Here is a 15247-nt window from a genome sequence, read left to right on the forward strand (position 1 = left end):
TCCCTCCCTCCCTCCCTCCCACATTAATGCCTTGTATTATTATTATGGTTTAAATATTTTTTTTCTTGGTAGCACAGGGTACAGAATGATATTTTTAATAATATAAGAAGAAAGTTAGTTTCCGCAGTTGAGTCTTTACAACAGGGCTCTTCAAACTTGGCCCTTTGATGACTGGTGGACTTCAACTCCCAGAATTCTGGCTGAGGAATTCTGGGAGTTGAAGTCCACCAGTCATAAAAGGGCCAAGTTTGAGGACCCCTGCTTTACAATATTGAAATAAATTGCTGTTTATCCTTCCCATTTGTGGCGGAATTACCTAAGCTGCTTGACATCCAAGAGCACAGTTCCTCCATCTTGGCTACTTTTTGATGCGTGGACTTTGATTCCCAGAATTCCCGAGCCAGCAAGATATACCTTAAAGTTTGCCAGGTTTGAGAAACACCCTCCTGAAGGGTGGGCTTGTGTTAATACGATACCTTTTCTCCTTTTAGCGATCTGAGCAATAATCAAATCTCCGAGGTCGCCCCTGACGCCTTCCAGGGTCTCCGCTCACTTAATTCCCTGTAAGTATCTCAGCCGCCAGTGCCAAGGGCTGCGTCCGTCTCACGCTCAGCTGGGAGAAATGCTTTGGGTGGAACTGGAGACTTTCGTTGGCCCAGACATCAACGAAGTCCACTCGCCGGCCTAAATTCTCATATAAGGGAAACTTCTGCTTTTATTTATTTAGTTTTATTTAGCACTGCTTGCTAAATAAAGTGGGCGTGTTATTATCAAACATCGTGTGCCCACTGGCGGGAGTAGGTGGGCACTGATTTCCCACGGGGAAGCACAAGCTCAGATTTTTAGAAGGTCTGGGTTGTCTCAGCTGAAGAAGCTTCTGGGATGAGAAGGAAAAGGTCTTCAAAGTAGAACAAAGAAAGTCCAGTTGCCTCCTTTGGGACAACCATGACCTTGGATGACGGAGAACCTCCACGGACATCTGAGCTATCTCCTTGCCTTAGAGGGTCTTTGGAGGTCCGGTTCCCTGCTAAGTACTGGATCTCCTGGAAGATCTCGAGAGACGGATGGCCTCTCTTGGAAAGCCTTCAATGAAGGAGAAGTCATCCCTTCCTGTGGAATCCTCTCCCAGTCTTTACCAGCTTCTACGGTTAGGAAGTCCCAGTGTCCGTTCTGAATCTCCTCCTTCAACCCTTGTGTCTGGTTCTTCCTCTGGAGCAATACAGGCTGTCCTTGACTTACGGCCACAATTGAGCCCAATATTTCCGTTGCTAAATGAGACACTTGTTAAGCGAGTTTTGCCTCATTTTACAACTTTTCTTGCCACAGTTGATAAGCGAATCACAGCACTTGTTAAATTAGTAACTTGGTTGTTAAGTGAAACTGGCTCTCCCCCCCCTCTCCATTGACTTTGCTTGTCCGAAGGTCACAAAGGGGATCACGTGACCCTGGGACACTGCAACCGTCGTAAGTACATGCCAGTTGCCAAGTGTCTGAATTTTGATCACGTGACCAAAGGGGATGCTATGAAGGTCATAATGTGTAAAAAATGGTCATAAGTCACTTTTTTCAAAGCCGTTGTAAATTTTGAACGGTCGCTAAATGAACTGTTAAATAAGTCGAGGTACTACCTAAAGACAGATGGGTCCGATATTTTTTTCTACAGATGTTTTAAAAAGAGTCAGCTCTGTAATCTTTGGGGTCTGCAGTGTTCTTTAATATGCAGAAATGCTGTTCTCCCTCTTTTATGTAACTCTTATCCTAAATTGCCTGCATTATTTTTAATGCAATCAGCTGCTTTCTCACTCTTTGGCACATACATTCTCCTCAAACAGGTTTTTAAAGTGCATGTCCCCGATGTAAGTTCTTTTAAAAAACTGTAAAGCCATTTGCACTCAATTTTCAACGGCATATTTGTTTTCCAGACGGTCGGTATGTGCACAGACAAATGATTATAGATTTTAGGGTAGGTTGGTAAATACAGCTCTGGGGAAAAAGGACTTGCAAATTCATTCCCTATGGATTTTCTTTTCTTTTCCTTTTTTTGATGTCTAACTACTTCTTCAGTTGTTAAGTAAAAATAGGCACATTCTACATTTTTTTCCTATATTTTGAATCCCTCAGCAAGTGAAGGGTAGTCGAAGAAGCCATTTATCAAACTCCATTGTACACACCAGAGAGCTAGACAGGAAATAAAATCGCTGCGTTGTAGTTCAGCTAGCTGGTTCCCCCAAATTTTATGCGTCTCAACTTCCATCGCAGTCACGCTCCCCGTATGTGGCTTTCTTAAGCTCAATTAGACCTGAAATGTTTAGAGAGTTTTCAAGCTACTGATAATTCTAGCTGTTATTTCATGTCTGAAACCCAGAGAGGTTGGTTCACACAAACATTTCAAATGAAACTCTAAAGCTGTTGGCCATTCCTTCAGACCCGGAGTGACAGTGTGTGTAATTTGCACAGGAACTCTGCAGGAAGCCCACACAAATTGTTATCCAGGAGGGGATATGCAATTTGATGGGATGCCACTGGCGTCTAGTCACGTACAAGTTGGGCCATCCTGATTTAGGCGGCCTTATTTTAGCTGGGCATCAAAGCTGGCTGGGCAATTTTGAGCTAATCACCAAGAGACCGTGATTTCTAGTCCTGCCTTGGGCATAAAAGCCAGTTGGGTGATATTGGGCCAGTCAGTTTCTCTCAGCCCAGTTCCCATCACAAGGTGATTATTGTGAGGAAAAAAGAAGAGTATTAGGTATGTTTGCTGTCTTGATGTAGGAGATGACCAGGCTCAGCCCGAGGGAGAAGGGGTCAAACACATCATAAGTCACGAGTCCCTTCGTGTCCACAATAGATCTAAGTCCAGCACCATCTTGAATGCCTTTCTGATCTCCCGCTCATTTCCCTTGACCGTTAGTAGAGTGCTTAAGCTTGCAATAAATCTTTACACTCCTTTGAACTGTCTGAATGTCCTGATTTTCCCAGCGCTTGGCCCTTGAGTTACTTACAAAAATATTAAAGGTGTGATAAAAAAAATCTTAAAAAAACGAAAACAACAATGCCAACCAATTTTCTTCCTGCAAAGCAGGGCCCTCAGAACAGTTCAGTGCTAATAATGTCATTTAGATCAGAACACATCTGTGAAAATAATTAAGATGCTTTTAAGAAGAACCAACCAAATCAAAGCCAACTCCTTAGCAAGAGCCTGATTGTGGAAGATTGGCAGATAAACCCACGTTATTCAGAAGTATTTTCATGGTTCAGCATGAGAACTTTGTTCTACTTTCGCTGAGGGAAGATGGCGGTCGAAAATTTCTAGGTGAATTAATTAACCGTTTTTGTTGTTGTTGTTGTAGGGTTCTCTATGGAAACAAAATTACTGAACTTCCCAAGAGCCTTTTTGAAGGGCTTTTCGCTCTTCAGTTGCTGTGAGTGTTTCTTTTATAAAACCCAGTTTTATTTGTCTTCATTGAGGAGGGAGTTTGGGGTAGAAGTGGGTGGAAGTAGCAAGACTGCTTTGAGGGGAGAAAGCTGCATCTTTTGAAGGTGAAGAGGTTTTTCTGACCCTTTCATGCTCTCGTCTCCCATTCCTGCTCTTCATCAAGACAAAAACTTTTTTTGTTTCCTTCAGTAGATTTTCTGCAGGCCTTTTTGTTTGGTTTTTAAGCATTCGAACACATGGTTTGAAACTGCTGATTTCAAGGAAACATTTTCATTTGTTTTATCCTGTTTTCTTGGCACAGTTATATCTGTTAGTCTGTCTTTCTGTCTGTTTGTCCATCCATCATCCATCCATCCATCCATCCATCCATCCATCCATCCATCCATCCATCCATCCATCCATCCATCCATCCATCCATCTAGTCTGTCTGTCTGTCTGTCTGTCTGTCTGTCTGTCTGTCTGTCTGTCTGTCTGTCTGTCTGTCTGTCTAGTCTGTCTGTCTGTCTGTCTGTCTGTCTGTCTGTCTGTCTGTCTGTCTGTCTGTCTATCTATCTATCTATCTATCTATCTATCTATCTATCTATCTATCTATCTATCTAGTCTGTCTATCTAGTCTGTCTATCTATCTATCTATCTATCTATCTATCTATCTATCTATCTATCTATCTATCTATCTGTCTATCTGTCTATCTGTCTATCTGTCTATCTAGTCTATCTAGTCTATCTAGTCTGTCTATCTATCTATCTATCTATCTATCTATCTATCTATCTATCTATCTATCTATCTATCTATCTATCTATCTCTTCTTCAAGCAAGGTTACTTATTTATAATTATTTTTTAAGGACCCAACCTGTATTAACATTGCATTTTAAAATCATAGTTACATATGAAGGGAGACAGTGGGCAAGAGGCAACTATGATTGGATAGATACAACTTTTGTTTGTTTGAAGGATGTGTGAGAGAGAACATGTACTCCCAGGAATGCGATTTCCCACTTTTTATACAAAACCTGTAAAATTGCAGTGGAGTCTTTTTTTTATTTAAATGTGACGCCATTTAATCCATACAATGCTTAATTTACTTGAATCACCAAAATATGGTTTATGAAGCTAGGTTGTTTCAATTATCTATGGGTAAAATTGAGTGTACAGGTTGACAAACAAGCCCATGGTTTACTGAAGTGGTTCTTCTAATGATAAACTGTTTTTTTAACATCTCATCCAAAGTCAGCCAAAGTCTCTTCCACACCTCCATATAGTCGCTTTCTAGTAAGCAGAGAATATATTTTACATGAGCCCTTGATACCGAAGTGCTATGCTTAGGAATTAGAATATGTTGAATAGCAAAAGTCATTTTTGTATTACACAAAATTCTAGAAAATTGAGGACCCAGATTGTTGGTGGGCATAGACTGACTCTGTAAACCGCTTAGAGAGGGCTGTAAAACACTGTGAAGCGGTATATAAGTCTTAAGCCCTATTGCTATACCAGTGGAGCTTAGGAAAGCTTCATTAAATGCCTAATATGTTGCCATTCTCTTTGGTTTTACAGATTATTAAATGCAAACAAGATAAATTGCCTGCGAGTGGACGCTTTCCAAGACTTACATAATTTGAATCTACTTTCTTTGTACGACAACAAGCTTCAGACTATTGCAAAGGGCACTTTTGCCCCTCTCCGAGCAATTCAGACGCTGTACGTATCAGCCTTTGGCTTGGGACTTTTCATTTCGGTCGCCAAGTTGAACAGGAAACTTTGGCAAAGGTGGAAAACCAAATGCAACGTCTTTTTTTTTCTTTCTTTTTACAAAAATGTCCTTTTTTTCCTGTTTGTCCAAGGCATTTGGCTCAGAACCCGTTTATCTGTGACTGTCATCTGAAGTGGCTGGCAGATTATCTCCATGTAAACCCCATTGAGACCAGCGGTGCCCGCTGCGCCAGCCCCCGCCGTTTGGCGAACAAAAGGATTGGGCAGATCAAAAGCAAGAAGTTTCGTTGTTCAGGTAATTTCTTTCGCTCGCCTGCTACTTTTTCTTCTCTTCCAAAGAAAACTCACTTCAGCCTCTCTGAAGAGGGGAATGAAAATTGGAGACATCCTTAACGGAAACTCTGTCTGGTTGTTAGCTGAATTATTTAGCCATCAAAGGAAGTCTGGACTGGATCTAGAATATCCATGTAGTTATTAGCTCACATCGCAACCTTTGCTACAGAAATTGATTATATAATGCTTTTTAAGTTTGTACTAAATCAGACCTTTGGGCTATATTCCTCACGGCAATTTTTATTTTGATTTTTTGCAATCAAGAAAGCATGGAGCAAAACCTTTGAAAAAAACAAAAACAAACCAGCAACAGAACATTTAAATATATGACCTTCATATTACAGGGGGAAGCTTGTATCATGATAAATTGCGATGTTTGCTTTTTCTAATCTTATTCTATTTCCTACTTTCTTTCTTTAAAAATCTAACTTGTAGCATCTGGTGTCCAGCTAATTAATTGGGTTTTTTTTTATGGCAAATACGAGAATAACGCAACTAACGCAACTTTGCTTGCTCTACATTCAGGTTCCTATTTTTTCTCTCTCTCTCTCTCTCTTTCTTTTTATGTAGCTAAAGAACAGTATTTCATTCCAGGTAGGTTTGGCTGTTGCTGTGCAATTAACTGCGCACTGAGTTTGCGCTCAGTCACACAAAGCAATTTTGTTTTAACTTCTAAACCTAGTGGTGCATGCATTTTAACCCTTTAGAGTAGCGGTAGTTATCTAGTTTTGTTTTCAGAATCCGTGAGCTTTGCATGCAGCTCTTGATACCCAACTCATAAATGCTCGTAGTTTCTTGAAAGGGAACTTGCTAGGATACTTTTGTCTTGCGATATCCTGCTCACATCAACATCATTTTTCTTTAAATGTAGCTGCTGAGCTGCTTTAAAACGAAAGAATCCTGCTAGGATGAAAGAGCTGAGAAAACCCAAAGGGTCCTTTTCTGCTTTGCTTTTTATGCCCTGAACTCAGTTTTCAGCTCTCTGCTCTGTTTCTTTCTTTTAATGACCTTTGTTCCCTGTGCTTGTGAAATCACAGAATGCCAAGCCAACATTTGTGGGTTTTGTGTTTTGGGTTGTTTTTTTTTTTTTGCACAAGGATCCACAGACTATCCCTGAGCGCCCTTGCTCTGATGAAAGTAGAAATAATTAAAACTTCACCGCTATTTATTGCAATTTTCATTCTCCTTGAACACGCCACACTGAAGGCATGGGCTGTTTTTCTTTGACATGCGCTTCCATTTTAATTACGTATTTATTTTGTGCGGCTGATAAATCACTCCAGTTGTTTCTCAATGGTTCAAGGGAAGAACCATAGGATTGCTGACATACGTTGCAGGATCCTCATAGGTGAAAAATAATTGATCGGTGTGGGGGGGGTTTTTCCAAAGATATAATGAATCTTTTGACTCAAATACAAATGCATGACCAGCCAGCAAAAAAATAAATACAATTATTTGACATAATAGCCTTTCTCTTTGTTAGGGATAAAGTCCATTGGATGCTTTGCTGGAGTGAGAGGCTTTTACCAAAAGAAAATGGCCTCCCTTGCTTATTGTAGAGCAGTGGTTCTCAACCTGTGGGTCGGGACCCCATTTGGGGTCGATCGACCATTTCATGGGGGTCGCCAAGCAAGGCTGTCTGCCATTTTTTTTGTCCGCCATTTTTTCCCCCTTTTCCGGCGGGTGTCTTACCTCCCTTGGGCTGGGACAGCTGATGGTCGGCCTGCTCCGTCTCTGCCGCTTGCCAGCTACGCCTCGGCCGGCGCAGGGGGCAGAACCACGCATGCACGGCGCTCCCGGGCAGGGAAAGTCCTCGACTTACGATCGGTTGGGTAGTCCTCGACTTATGACCGGTTCAGTCCTCGACTTACGACCGGTTTAGTCCTCGACTTACAACCAGTTTAGTCCTCGACTTACGACCAGTTGGGGTCGCGGCATTAAAAAGGTTGAGAACCACTGTTGTAGAGTCTTCTTATAAAAAAAAAAAAAGCAGAAGAGTGATATGAATCAATAAAAGAGAATATTTGCAGCTCACGGTTAAAATGAGGGGTCTTTGGTTCTCTCTGAGCTTGCTTGTTTCCTTGCAGATGTTCCATTACCTTAACTAAGTTAGGGTAATGAAACGTCTGCAAGAAAACAAGCAAGCCCACATAGCATCAAGGACCCCTCCGTGACGTGAAATCAGATCAAACATTAGGAAATGAATCATTTGTAGACTAATATCAATGGCAGGGATTCCCAACCTTAACAACTTTACGTTGCCTGGAGTTCCACTCCCATAATTCTCCTGACAGCTGTGCTGTCTTAATCTTGCAAAAGTCTCCCAGGGTCACCTTGTAGGAGAGATGGGCAGCATAAAAATTTAATAAATACATTTATAAAAAAAAAAAAAAACTAAAAAAGCTGGGAGAATCCAACTTGTGAATGAGCATTTACTTAGGACAGACCAGTTTGTTATTTCGAACTTCAGAACGACAACCCCTTTTGGGGTTGGGGGTTTAGCCAGCGGTTTGCCATCAAGTTACGGCCTAGCTCTTTTCCTGCTGTTTCCTCCAAATACATCCAGAAAGCTCCATAGCCATCCAAATAGCATGTGAACATACGTGACCAGAATGCCACGGGGTTCCACTTTAGCTGTGTCCGTTTCCCATTAATTCTGTGATGGCCATTGGTGACTTTCCTTTGGCAAACCACATCCCTTGCTTGGAATTAATTGTGGTGTGAAGTCACATGAGATGGCCTTGCTCGGTGTTTTGCTGTCCTCTCTGCTTCAAAAGAATTCGGCCCTCTCTCTCTCTTAGGATAAGCTAGACAAACCAAAGAAATATTTACGTCAAAAGTAGGTGCTAAAACACAAACCCAACTCCTGGATTTGGAAGCACCAAATTTGAAGCCAACCTGTTCCTCAAACCCTGGGTGAGATCAAGCATATCAGCTCTCTCTGTCTTCTGAAAGGGTTTTCTTTTGCTCCGTTTCCATGGGGGGGGGGTGTCACTCTGTCTTTCTTTCCTCCTTGTCTGTGTTTCCTTCCTCTTTCAGGCGTTCACCACGGGGGCTGTAAGTAAGAAAGGGCGTGTGGGTTTTGTGCCACCTGGTCCTCGGATCAGAGGCACTTCCCCCCCTCTTGAGTCTCAGATTCCTCACCTTTTATACCAGAGAAGTCCACAACCCATTTCTGCCTCCTTTGTTTTCCCTCCTATCATCAACCAGCCCTCAAATCTTTTCTAGATGTTTGTTTGACGTGTACGTGTCTCTGTAACTGACAACAAACGGTGGACAGATTTCTTCCTGCACGCTTTCAGATTCCGTGATGTGACCGTCACACAGTGGATAGTCTCTCAAAAGAATGCCGTGGCGCCCTCTGAAGTTTCTCCTTGCAACACTGTCCTGTTCCTCTTCCTCTTTTTTTCCCCATTGTTCCCTCTCCTTGTCCTAGTGGATGAAGTTTGTGATTAAGTGGGCGAGATTTTCTGTTGTGCTTGATCTAACCATGTGGTTGTGAGGTATGCGTAAAACATGGTTCTGTCAAGCACCATGGAACGTCACGCAGCTTTCTACAGCATGACAAGCTGCTGAGGCTCAAATCTAAACAAATAAATAAAAATAAAACCAAACCAAACGAAGAAGCAGGACAGGGCTGTAAATTGCATTGTGGAGAGATGACACAAAAAGGCCGGATTCAGTAAAACGGGAGTCTAACGGGGGTGGTGGCGAAACGGGTGCAAAGATCTGCTTAACTCCAAAACTGGGGTAAAACATATTGAACCCCCCAAATGGACATTGTTCTCTGTTTTTTCCACCGTAAAAATGGAATAGATTGGCCAACAGCTTAATCAGCAGAAACTACGGCTGTGTAAAGCTCAAGTAAATGTTAACCCACGCGGGATTTCCCCTCCAGCAAATTTCAAGCTTTCTAAAATTTAACCCACGCTTAAGCCTTACTCTTCTTTCATTATCACAAAGCCTGCCCCCCCCAACTACCCTTTTTGTCTCGGTTGCAGATCTGCTTATTTCCTCCTCGTCCTCCTCCTCCTTCTCCTCCTCTCCTTCTTCTTTTTCTACCAAATGTTGGAAAGCTGCCTTCACGGACTGAGCCCTTGTATTTTATGTTTTCTTTCTCCCGCAGGCACAGAAGATTACCGATCCAAACTGAGCGGCAATTGCTTTGCGGACTTAGCTTGCCCTGAAAAATGCCGTTGCGAAGGCACCACGGTGGATTGTTCCAGTCAGAAGCTCAGCAGGATTCCTGAGCATCTCCCTCAGTATACGGCAGAATTGTAAGTCCCGTCTTGCATCGATAGGCAGAGGGATAGGCAAGTGGTCTTTTGTCAGAGCGTGCACAGTCTTATTGCGCCGAGGTAACCCAGGAGTAAACACAGTAAACAGTGGTCTATATTAAATGGTGATTTACCTTACACTATCTACAACAGGGGTCTTCAAACTTGGTATTTTTATGACTTCTGGGAGTTAAAGTCCACAAGTCGTAAAAGGGCAAAGTTTGAAGACCCTTGATCTACAATGTCATACGCCAGGAACAATATACATACACGTGTTAAAATAGCAGTCTCCAACACACATCAGTTACAGCAGGAATACAGAAGAGAGAGAGCACACATCCCTTTTATACCAAGCTCTTAAAGGGACACAGACCCAGCTGGCTCTTAAAGGGACACAAACCCTGCTGAGTCATTCCCATCATTACATCATACATCTCACATTACATCAGCTGGTTAGCTTTGAAATCATTACCTTGATATCCTTGACCTACGATCACACTGAGCCCAGAATTTATGATGCGAAGTGAGAAATTACTTAAGTGAGCTTGACCCCATTTTATGACCTTCCTTGCAACCATTGTTAAGTGAATCACTGCAGTTGTTAAATTAGTAACATGGCTGTTAAGTGAATATTGTTTCCCGATTGATTTTGGAACCGTCATATGTGTGAACCGGTGGTCAAGCATCTGAATGTAACTCCCATGACTGTGGGGATGTTGCAACGGTTATAAGTGTGAAAAATGGTCATAAGTCATAACTTCAAACAGTCACTAAATGAACTGTTGTACGTCAAGGACTACCTGATCGATACTGTTGCTTATTCAGGTCCTTCAGGAAAGGGAAGACTTAAGTTCAGATGTATTAACTCTGCTTTGGTCTGAAGCTTTCCCGAAGGAGCCGAGTAAGTGAAAATACCCATCAGCCACAATATCTCTACACATATCAAAGACTGCGATCCTGTAACTGCTAAAGGGGAACAACGAACACAGTCCACATCATCGCTAGCTTTATTGCCGTTGCGGTTATTCTCCTCCTCTTTACAATTAGAATCGGAGCCTGGATTTGAGTCAGGCTGGTTCTAAGGCGAACCCGCCGTTTGATTCAAACGGGTCGGCCTGCTCAAATTTCTGCCCTGAAATTCAACTTGATTCGACCTGAAAAATGGCTGCGATTTCACAAAGTGTTTACCCAAAAAAATCTTCCGATCTTTGACTCGGTTTCTCCCACCCCCCCATCAACGCTTCATTCCAAGAGTTTCATTCCGTGATTTGATGGAGCCATCTTTAAATCAACGCTTCAAACAGAGGCTTAAACAGCCAGGCTGCTAAAACTCTCCTGTCTGTAACCTTTAACTGGGCAAAACTGTGCATCGTAGGGCAGCAGGTTTTGAACCCAGGTGAACCCCAAAGGGGTACCTTAATGAATGCAACCAAAACTGGGGACCCAGGACTTCCACAAGATTGAAAACTGGCAGATTTGCTTCCGTGTTGCCAGACTGCTGCCTTGGAAGTTGCACCCAGTCCTCCCCCCCTCTGGATAGACCAAACAGCTGTCGGAGAGCGGCCAGCCCCAGTCAAACCATCAGGAACTTCCTGTTCCTACTGGATTTTTGCTTTTGACCACTGTTTCTCTGCTTAATTAAGGCCCTGTCTCTGAAACCACGACCCAACGGATCGCAGGTTGCCTGTCTGAGCATTACAACTAGTAGCTTCAGCATATCATCATCGTTATAATTATTTTATCCATTAATGCTTTAATTAATACTGTTGTGTTACACTTTTTATTGTTGATGGTATTCTTAACATTTGCTTTAAAAGCAAGCAGCTCTTTGCTTCGAGCAATATCAATCCGCCAGCTTCAGTTCAGTGTGCTTGTTAACAATCCAAACGGCAAATCGAAGCCTTCCCGTTATATACTCCGTTGTGTTTCACAGCCGGAAGGGAGCAGAGGACACAATTAACCCTGTGGAATGCTTGTGAATGTAGGAGTTTTCCAAGCAAGGAGGGGAACTGATTTAGCAACAGGCATAAATGACACGTGCTTCCAGGAGGCTTCCTTTAAGTATTTACTTGTTAATTCAATCCATGTGTTTGTGGTTTGTTGCCAAAATTTGCTGTAGGGACGAGGCAAACTGTAGTGGATAAGACTCAAAACCAGATTATTTAAAAAGAAATGGGACTACAGAGGTGTCAGGCCCAGCAAAACAATCTCCACAGAGCTACAACTGGCCTATAATTTCTATAATCAATAATAAAATAATAGAAATATTAATTTCAAATAATAAGAATAATTGAAAAAAGAGTAAAAGAAAAAAGGAAGAATAATAAGAAAGACTCAGACTATGATGAGGTACAATTTGGATGCACCAGTTATAAGTCTTATATGTAATGACTTGTGGATGCAAGAGTAAATATTCATTCATTCATTCACTCAGTCACTCATTCACTCATTCATTCATTCATTCATTCATTCATTCATTCATTCATTCATTCATTCATTCATTCACTCATTCATTCATTCACTCATTCATTCATTCACTCATTCATTCACTCATTCATTCATTCATTCGCCCTCCAAAGCTTTCAGATGGGAAACAGTTAGCAAAATTCGTGGGTCAAAAGGGACGTTTCCCAGAAAGAAAAGCCGTGAGGATGTGATGTGCTTCAAGACTTTCACATTAAGAACTTTAAACATAGCATAATCCTTAAAAAGAAAGCAATAACTGAATTGCCTTATGTCTGTTTGTTTTCTGCATTTGCATGTATTACAATTACTTTTGACCTTAATGCACATTTTGCTTCTAGACATTGATTGCAATTAATAATTTTGTCACATGTGAAACATAGTTCTCAACTTACAACAGTTTGTTCAAAGTTACAACGGCACTGAAAAAAGCGACTTACAACCGTTTTTCACACTTACAACCGTTCAGCATCCCCAGGGTCACATGATTAAATTCAAACTGACTCACACTTAACGACAGTCGCAGTGTCCCAGGGTCGCGTGATCCCGTTTTGCAAAGTCAGTGGGAGAAGCCAGATCTACTTAATAGCCATATTAGTAACTGGACAACTGCAGTGAGACACCAACAACTGTGGGAAGAAATGTTGTAAAATGGGGCAAAACTCACTTAACAAAGGTCTCACTTAGCAACAGAAGTTTTGGCTACAATTGTCAGTCAAGGACAATCTCTACAGATGAAAAAGCTCCCTACATTGGACACACCTTGCTTATGCCACTACACAAATGCCAGAGCTTTCATTTGATATTCTGAAACCAATAGTTTCGTATGTGTGTAATCATTTGTGAAGCATTGGAAAATGTGTAAAAAACAAACATTCATGTACAAGGAAGAAAGATGAGCACAAACCTAGTGTAACGTCAGATTGAATCGATCTGTCACTTATTTTGGAAAAGGATGATAACAGCTAATGACCTGAGAAATAGATATATTCTTCTTTTTGTGGAATATACATACCAATCTATTTATTAAAATCATATGGAGGCTGTTTGCATTAGGTAGATTAATTAAGCAGGATTTTTTTCAGTAACATCTGAAGTCTGCTTAAATTACACATTTTTGTAACCCAGCCAATAATTTTTGTTATGGCCCAAATGTAAACCCAGATAAGTAAATCCATAAATAACTATAAACATAACTTGCTTAGTGAATGCATATCTTATTGTTTGTATCCTTTTTAGTGAATGCATATCTTATTGTTTGTAACTTTTACGCACTATCAGTTTTTCAGATAAAATCATGTTGCTTATTACTTTAACCAGCTGCTCTATGAAAAGCTGCAGTCAGTTCATCTCTGCTTCTAAATTTCACCAGATGGCCAGAGGGTTTTTTTTTTTCCCCTCACAATTTGACAGTGTTTTATTAATTGCTGTATTTGCATAGATTTACTAAAGACAGGAATTCAAACATACACATTTATTATGGTTTCCATTTACAGGAGACTCAATAACAATGAATTTACAGTGCTGGAAGCCACGGGGATCTTCAAAAAGCTTCCCCAGCTGCGTAAAATGTGAGTTTATTTATCCGCTTGTACTGTGTAAAATGGTCTCTGTGCAATCATTAACTTTTAGGGGAAAATAAAAAAATACCCTAAGGGGAAAGTAAGGCTGCTGAGATGACCAACTTGTGATGATCAATTTATCATAATCTGTATGCCTTCAGATACATTGCGAGATTTACACAGTCCCAGGATTGAAGGAAGAGTCAGAAACAAGTTCAGAATAATTCCACTTTGATTTTGTTCAGCAAAAGATGGGAGAGAGAAAAACTTTCAAGATACCCCACGAGAATAAAGTGGCATTCTCGAAATTGCTGAGGCCTGTTTTCCTGACCTGGCCTACCTCAAAAGGCTGGCATTAATCTTGAAAGCCAATATTCAGACTTCAATATGTTCAGATGGGATCGATGGGCGATCAACTTTTGAAAATCCTACAGCTGTATTTTTAGAATACAGCTTGTGATTCTCTTGCAGTAAAAATTGTGGGGGCTAACTAAATTTTTGAGCAGGCTGAAAAAAGCATTCAAGCTATGAATGTGGAAACTGAACTATAAAAATTGTGTAAAAAGGCAACGTTTATTAGTTGGCGTTATTTTACCTTGATAAAAACTTAGCGTACCTTCAAGCATGCAGAAAGTGGGATTTAATGTAAGTCAAATATCATGGCATCCGGCCCTCTCAATTCCTGGCAAATAGATGGGGAAGAAATGGAGGTAGTGACAGATTTTATTTTCCTGGGCTCCAAGATCACCTCAGGTGGGGACTGCAGCCAAGAAATTAAAAGACGCTTGCTCCTGGGGAGGAAAGCCATGGCCAATCTAGACAGCATCCTAAAAAGCAGAGGCGTCACCCTGCCAACCAAAGTGCGTATAGTCAAGGCCATGGTTTTCCCAGTTGCAACATATGGATGTGAAAGTTGGACCATAAGAAAGGCTGAGCGCCAAAGAATTGAGGCCTTTGAACTCTGGTGCTGGAGAAGACTCCTGCGAGTCCCCTGGACTGCAAGGCGATCCAACCGGTCGGTCCTAGAGGAGATCAACCCCGACTGCTCTTGAGAAGGCCAGATCCTGAAGTTGAAGCTCAAGTCCTTTGGCCACCTAATGAGAAGGAAGGACTCACTGGAGAAGAGCCTGATGCTGGGAAAGATGGAGGGCAAGAGAAGAAGAAGGGGACAATGACAGAGAAGGAGGGGGCTGGATCGAGTCACTGAAGCAGGAGGCGTGAACTTCAATGGACTCCAGAAGATGGCAGAGGACAGGAAGACCTGGAGGAACGTTGTCCATGGGGTCGCGATGAGTCGGACACGACTTCTCAATTAACAACAACAAAAATTTAATTCATATTTTCAAAGTTCTTGAAATGATTCTTGTCACTAGATTACGATAGTATTTTAGAAATAATTTTTCCTTCCCCTTTTCTGGAATCACTGTCTCTGGTTGATGTGAATGCTAAGTCCTTACTTATTGCTCTCTT

The 15247-nt window shown here is 41.5% G+C and overlaps 1 protein-coding gene across 1 annotated transcript in view; it reads left to right on the forward strand.

Moving 5' to 3' along the window:
* Positions 1-15247, forward strand: part of SLIT2 (slit guidance ligand 2) — a 193580-nt gene that overhangs the window by 132275 nt on the left and 46058 nt on the right. Inside the window, exons 9-14 of the mRNA XM_029285971.1 lie at positions 492-563; positions 3348-3419; positions 4987-5130; positions 5274-5437; positions 9602-9752; positions 13712-13786. Coding sequence (XP_029141804.1) covers positions 492-563; positions 3348-3419; positions 4987-5130; positions 5274-5437; positions 9602-9752; positions 13712-13786 — 678 coding nt within the window. The remainder of the gene's footprint in view (positions 1-491; positions 564-3347; positions 3420-4986; positions 5131-5273; positions 5438-9601; positions 9753-13711; positions 13787-15247) is intronic.

Source organism: Protobothrops mucrosquamatus, unplaced genomic scaffold, assembly GCF_001527695.2.
Source record: "Protobothrops mucrosquamatus isolate PMUCROS unplaced genomic scaffold, P.Mucros_1.0 scaffold2625, whole genome shotgun sequence".
Taxonomy (NCBI): domain Eukaryota; kingdom Metazoa; phylum Chordata; class Lepidosauria; order Squamata; family Viperidae; genus Protobothrops; species Protobothrops mucrosquamatus.